The 7,494-nt window shown below is 39.4% G+C and overlaps 1 protein-coding gene across 1 annotated transcript in view; it reads left to right on the top strand.

Moving 5' to 3' along the window:
* Positions 1-345: 345 nt before the first annotated feature.
* LOC134431409 (guanine nucleotide-binding protein G(q) subunit alpha) overlaps positions 346-7,494 on the top strand; it is a 190,918-nt gene continuing 183,769 nt past the window's right edge. Inside the window, exon 1 of the mRNA XM_063179426.1 lies at positions 346-481. Within this exon, the coding sequence (XP_063035496.1) occupies positions 346-481 (136 nt within the window). The remainder of the gene's footprint in view (positions 482-7,494) is intronic.

Genomic DNA, 7,494 nt, shown 5'->3' with positions numbered 1-7,494 from the left:
GGAGGAAGAGGGGTGTTTGTGCCGAGCAGTTTGGCTGGCGAAGAAAGCACTGCTGCCGCCACGGCTGCAGTGGGGGATGTTTTCATGTTGCTTGGTGCATAATTTAGAGGAGGAGCTGGAAGCGGCGACTATTTGAGGCAGGGAACGGGGGGATTTGTGCTGCTGGGGCCCCGCTTTTTCTTTATCTGTGAGCGGCATCGAGGCAGCTCGCTGCACTTGCCCTACAGTGCCCGGGTGGGGACTTCCGGGTAGAGAGCGTCTTGTCCCCCGGGACTGGTGCTCTGTTGGGGTGTGTGTGCGCGCGCGTTTTTAGGGTGGGGGTTGTGTCTGAACCGGTTAGGAAGAATGACTTTGGAGTCCATGATGGCGTGCTGCCTGAGCGAGGAAGCCAAGGAAGCCCGGCGGATCAACGACGAGATCGAGCGGCAGCTGCGCCGGGACAAGCGGGACGCCCGTCGGGAACTGAAGCTGCTGCTGCTGGGTGAGTGTGGGCCACCGTCAGCACACACGCCTTAAGCGCCGCTGGGGTGCAGCCCAGACATTGCTGTCCCGGGCCCTGTCCGGCTGGTCCCCCAATACATTATATGGCGTGGTTGGTTCGGTTTTCCTCAGGCGCCTGCCGCCTTCACCGCGGGGCGGCCGTGGAGGTGGTGGCAGTGAACCGCTCGTCGTTCCTCCGCCACCGCGTTGTGTGCGCGTGCTCGTGTGCAGGCTTCGCCGAGGCGCTTGTAGCTGGGTAAATAACCGTGGTTACTCTGAGTGGGTTTGATATGGTCGGGAACTCGTCCTTCCAAAATGGAAAGGGAAAGGATAGCTGGTCAGTGGAGGGGGTGTTGGGGGAATATCGGCGATGATGTGTATAGGAGAGTGATGGTAAGGAAGCAGATTAATGAAAGAACTTGCAGGGGGATTGTTTTGCAGATTTCTGGTGCATTGTTCTCTGAGTCTTAGGTTGCTGGGTCACCAGTTGCATTTTTTTTCATTGTGATTTTTATTCAGTGAGGTAAAATAGGATAAGGGGCTTATGCCCAGATTGTAGACTGACTTTTAAAGCAAAAGGAGAAAAAAAATCATAAAGACCAAGATGCATCCGTGAAGGTGAAAAGTAACCTTAAAGTATACTGGTGGATAGCAGGATCTTTAAGACCTTTGGAATTCACCCACTGTTCCAAGAAGTAAAATCTATAGTTTCATTTATCTTTAATTAAAACAGGTTGTTATTTTAGAGCCACGAGTGTGCAAAGGCAATGTTTGTTTAATAGGAATTTGGCTTGTGTTAAAATAAGCTTTTTAAATTAAAACACATTTGTTTGTATATGAGGTGCTCTACTACACTCTGTAGTTCTTGTAATACGGGTTCTGTTGTAGACTAGCAGGCCTTGAAATATGTCTGCACCAGTATTTGGGTGTATGGGAATGTTCCAAGTGGATGTGGGATGTTTATGCCAAAGACTTTAGTCTTGGGTCAGGTACATGAAAGTAATTATTTATATTGGGGAAATAAACTGCCTTTAAGGTGATTTAAAAGGATCTAATTTAATGCTTGCTTATGAATGTGTTACTTTCTACTTTAAATAATACAGCTTGTCTCCTGTATATGGAGAAAGGTATTGGCATCCTTAACTGATGTAGAAAAAGGAGGGGTGGAGACAGAAACAATGCTACCAGTAATAACATTCTGTCTCATTTCGGCCTAATTTTGGGTTGATGGAAGTGTGTGCTGTGGCTATTTCAAGATCCAAAACCAAGATAAAATAGAGGACAGATAGCTTGCATTTAAAAAATTTTATGGATGTTCAAGTATAATTACTTAACTATATGCATTTGCTGCAGGAGAGGCAATTGATGTTTGACTTGTTACTTGGGTCAAAATTGTTGCTGCATTTCCTGGTCTTGCATTAATGCTAGAGGTTTCTCCCAAGTTTTTAAAAATGCATGAAACTTACTGAATGGTACCAACATATACTGCACAGAGAAGGAATTCAGAAATTTGATTCCACAGTCAGTAGTACAGATCTGGTATTATTTTATAAGATCCACCCACTGGTAACAGTAAGTGTATGGTAATGGTAGATTAAGGCCTATTTGTGGCATTACTTTTAGAACAAATGAAATAAAGTGTTTTCAGAGCAAATAGACAAGAAGCCATCACTTAGAAGAAAACACACTGATTGCCTGTATGAATGTTTTCTTCATATATCACTGTATAAACTGTGCTTCTGAATGTGTAAGCATGATGTACATGAAACTGAGGTAAATATTCTGCTTCATACTTGATAGCATATCTGCATTTGAGTAGAAATCAGTATAGAAATTGTTCTTGTGTACACATTTTTCGTGTGGTACTTTGTCAATTGCAGTCACATTTGATTGAAAATGTTTGTGCACATGTAGCTGTTTAATAGTTAATATTGTAAAATGCAGTATAGCAGTAAACCACTGTTGAAGTCACAGGGTTGGATAGAGATTCAAGTTTCAATTTATTAAAAAGCCCCAAACAAACCAAAACTCAAAGTTTCTAAAAATTTGTTTTAATTAGTGTATTTCTTTTAGGTATCTGACAGTACTTTCAGTCACTCTCCAGCCTAATAATTTGTTCAGTTCTTAAGCTTTTGTTATTTGTTTGGGTAATTCATATGGTTAGAATGGACAAAATAGTTTTAAAAATAGGAAAATAATTTAAATGAGGAAACTGGGAAATGTCTGTAGCTGTTAGCCATCCATTTTTTAAATTGACTTGAACTTTACCGTGCCGTTAAGTATCTTTAGTCATCAAAACTTAAAGTAACAGTAGTGCTTAACTTTATTTTATGTAAATGTAAGGCAAACTTTTAAAAAAAGTGCCAACTTCTCAGTCCCACATTGAAAAGTGTTCTTGGATTTAGAAGCCTAAATGGGTTAAAGGCTCTTGAACATGGAACAAAAGGTATATCCTTTTGATAAGGTGAAAACGCAGCTTAAGCTGAGCTCAGTTAACTGACCACATGTGCTTTTTGAACTTGTTGCAAGTGTGAAGTAAAAGGTATTAAATCAAAAGGTTTTAAGGAACAAATGAGCATGTCTATGCCATATTTTTTGATCTCGTTTAAAAATTAGACATACATACAAATGCACATGTATAGCAAATATAAAGTAAAATTCTGTGTCAGAATGGAGGATATTTTTCCCTCCTTTACTTGTAGAAATTATAGTGCTTCCTTGCGAAATGAAATATTTCCCTCCCATCTATGTTGGTTACTGTTACTGTGTGACACATTATGCCGTGTGCACCTTTCTTGTGTATTAATGATATGTTTTTACTTTTCATGAGATCAGAGTTTAAAATGTTGAAAGCAATTTCTGGAAAACTTTGCATGGTAAGATTATTTTAAATTATTAGTTAAAAAATAAACTCTCTCCATGATTAAACATTAAAATACCACTTTTAGGTGCTGCATTGAACATCATTGTCCTGTTTTAATCTACTGTAAAAAATTAAGCAGTCTCTCTTACTATTGTAATTCTAAAAAGTGAAAACTCTAGCATATACACTGAAAATAGTTCACCTAGCACAAGTTGGTTGCAATGTTTAATGTACTTTGGAGCAAATCCAGTCTTCCACTGATTTGATTTTTATCTCCTGTATTTTTGAAATTCTTCTGTATTCCATTACTACTGAACATTTTGTAAAACCTTATGGTTGTTCTCCAGAGCATGAAGTTGTTAGCGTTTGTTTTTTGCCATTGTAAATACGTATGTTGCTATAGTACAAAAAAGTAATGTGTTTTTAGTGTTTTATATGGGTATGCACTGAACAATGTACAGTATTCTGCATGCTTATATTTTAAGCACGTATGTACGTATTTATTGTTAAGTAGCAAGAGGCATGTGATCTAACTTTTCTATGTATATAATTTTGACTGTCATCAGTGGAAGTTTTACCTGGTCTCAGAAAGCAATGTTTGGGCTTAAATGTTAGTTTGTAGCCATAAGCCTTCACTACTGATCATAATATGCCTGTAGACTGTATATATTTGTGTTATGCATTATTTTCTCTTCAGGAGTATCTAAGAAAATAGTCAGCAATATCTTTAAATTTTGGCAAAATTAGGTATTGCAGATTAATCAGGGAAGCAAGGTGTCAAATATGACTATCTTTTCATTATCTATATGTTACCAAAGAAAACAGGTGGGAAGTAAGCCATTTGAATTTAGCATGAATTTCAACTAGTCTTGAGTGGAAAATTTGTTTGTTTTCCAAACCTATAGGATATATATATATATGTTGTAGGGTTTTATTTGTATACCTGTGGTAGCTGAATGAAAGATTTGTGTACAGAACTCTGTAAATTAGCAGACTTAGACTTCAAAAACCTTGAAGAGGAAGTGGGCCCGTCAAGCCAACAATCAATCTTCCTTCTCTGCTGTAATCTGAAATATGTATGCCAATAGTCTCATCTACTTATATAAGTAGATAAACTGATACTACACGTTTTAGGATTTTTTGTACACAATTTAAAAATGCTGGTATTGATTAGCATATCCTAATTGACTATTTTCTTTGCTCTTCATTAAAGCAGAAAATGTAATTATTTTGAAAGAGCATTGCAACCTTTTCTTATTATCTTGTATTGATCCATACTTATATTTGCACTGAACACTTGCAAATAAGTTTAGGTAATTACAACAGTATGTATTTATGATTAGAAAACAAGCAAATAATATATATCTTGATGATGTATGTTGAAACTAGATTGGTAAGTATATCCTAATTTGGAGAAGCTGTTTCTAAAGTTATGTAATTTGATTCTGGATGACAAACACTGATCTATCTTATATATATAGACATATACATTCATTTATAAAAATAACTTTTTGAGGAAAACATAAATCATCATATTGATATCTATGTGATATCATGACTTCACATTTTCTGGAAAAGAGCATATTAATTTTTTAATGCGTGATAAATGAATATTTTATTTTTAGCTCTTTTAAAGAAGGAGGAAAATCAAAACAAAATAACCGAGAAGAAGATTCTTTATAAGTTATCTACTTTAGTTAATGGAAATTAGTTTAGAACCTCAATACTCAAAAAATTCTGACTTAGTTTTGCTCATATGTCAAAAAATCAAGGGACCCAAAATTTGTACTTCCTTTAAAATCATTATTGAATTTGTATGAGAGGGAAACATGATAAAACAGAGGACTCTCTTGAGAAGGGACTTTGGGGTATATATTGTAATGTTTAGAAATATTTCTGGTTTTAGCTACTTAAAATTGTTTGGTGTGTAAAGGCAGTGGTAATTTAATAAGAGACAGCATTTCTTTTGAAGTACTACGACAATCTGCAAAATTAATTCCAGGAAGGGAGAGTATGATAAGGTAGATGTGTGTTTCTTGCTCTGCTGAATGGATTAATACTCAGGAAATGTGTTCTCATACTTGAACAAGATGGCATGCAGCCATTGCTAATAAAATTATGGGACATTTTTCAACATTCAACTCTTATTTGCTCTACTTATTGAAAAAGTAACTTGCAAGAATCAAGAGCAACAAAGTAAAATAAAAACTGAGGAAGCACTTGAAGATTGGAAATACTATGAAGCCATATAAATAGTATTCTTAAAATCAGAGAAGTAAGTGAGCAACAGGCTTTAAGTATTGTGTTAACACTGTGCAAAGAAATAAGATACTGAAGGACACAAGTCTAAGTGATACCACAGTTTGAAAAGTTTTCCAAGTTCCCAGGGAAGTTCTAGGAACAATATATATCTGTGGGTTCTTTTTTTTTTTTTTTTTTTTTTTTTTTTTTAATGCTAAATTTGAGAATAGAATAGTTCAATTGGAAGGGGCTTAAAATAATCATCTAGTCCAAATGCCTGACCACTTCAGGGTGGATCAAAAATTAAAGCCTGTTATTAAGGGCATTGTCCAAATGCCTCTTTAACATGGACAGGCTTGGGGCATCGATCAGATCTCTGGGAAGCCTGTTCTGGCGTTTGACCACCCTCTGGCTAAAGAAACACTTCCTAATGTCCAGTCTAAACCTCCCCTGGTGCAACTTTGAACCATTCCCACACATCCTCTCATAGACATTTTGTCCAGAATGATACTAGCACACAGATGGATAAGCATGTCATGCAATGGATGAGCACCTGGCTCATGGGTCAGGCACAAAGGGTTATAGTGAATGGGGTAACATCAAGCTGCTGACCCATTGCTAGTGGGGTTCCACAGGGCTCCATCTTAAAGGCAGTTCTCTTCAACATCTTCATAAATGACTTGGATGCACGACTGGAAGGGATACTAAACAAGTTTGCAGATGATACAAAAGTGGGAGGAGCTGTTGACTCCCTTGAAAGCAGGGAGGCCCTGCAGAGAGACCTCAACAAATTAGAAGACTGGGCAGTCACCAACTGTATGAAGTTTAACAACAGAAAGTGCTGGATTCTGTACTGAGGATGGGGCAGCTCTGGATGTATGGACAGACTTGGGAATTAGATGCTGAAGAGCAGTGCTGCAGAAAGGGACCAGGGAGTCCTGGTCAATGGAAAGTTGAATACGAGTCAGCAGTGCCCTGGGGTGCATCAGGCACAGCATCACCAGCCGGTTAAGGAAGGTGATTGTCCAGCTCTGCTCTGCACTGGGGCAGCCTCACCTTAGATATTGTATGCAGTTTTGGTCACCACAATATAAGAAAGCTATAAAGCTACTAGAGAGTGTCCAAAGGAGGGCAATGAAGATGGTGAGGGGAAGCCATATGAGGAGCGGCTGAAGTCACTTGGTCTGTTCAGCCTGGAGGAAACTGAGGGAAGACCTCATTGCAGTCTACAGCTTCCTTGTGAGGGGAAGAGGTGTCTCGGTCCCTCTGTGAGCCTCTCAGTAACCCTCGGCCAGTCCCAAGTCAGCAGACACCGGGGGGGGGGGGGGGGGTGGCAGCCCCAACACGGGCCGACATCAGGGAGACACACTCTTGTGCCCCAAGGGTACTGAGGGCACCTAGGCTAGTTGCCTTTGCAGCAGAAGAGACACTAGAGACATCGGTAGAAGATAAAGGGCTGACTCTTAGCAGGGGTTAATCCAAGGTTTTATTCAGGGGCTCAGGGGAGCTCCTGCACCTTAGGGGGCCTCCTGCCAAGAGCACCGGGAGATGTGCCAAGGTTACATTTAAAGGGAGGTGGAAACCAAAAGTAGATAACATTTTACCAACCAATAAGTGACCCTAAGGGAAATACACTGGGGGATAGACATATAGGACAGTGTATGGGGCAAGGCTTGGGGGGCTGACCCCTAGCCTCTGGCTAATCACTCGATGACCTGGACTGAAACTTCTAGATGGAGGGATGGGATGCTGAGTGATTGACAGAGAGCCAGGGTAGGGGTTTGGGGATGATCTCATCCCGGGGGAGGGATAACACAGGTAAAGGGAGGGGGGTACAGTTTGGGATAAACCATTTGGGAAAAATATGGGGATACAAAACAAAACTACTTCAAAGTATTACAAAGTATAAA

This window comes from Melospiza melodia, chromosome W (assembly GCF_035770615.1).
Source record: "Melospiza melodia melodia isolate bMelMel2 chromosome W, bMelMel2.pri, whole genome shotgun sequence".
NCBI lineage: Eukaryota > Metazoa > Chordata > Aves > Passeriformes > Passerellidae > Melospiza > Melospiza melodia.
This window is presented reverse-complemented; position numbering and strand designations above follow the sequence as displayed.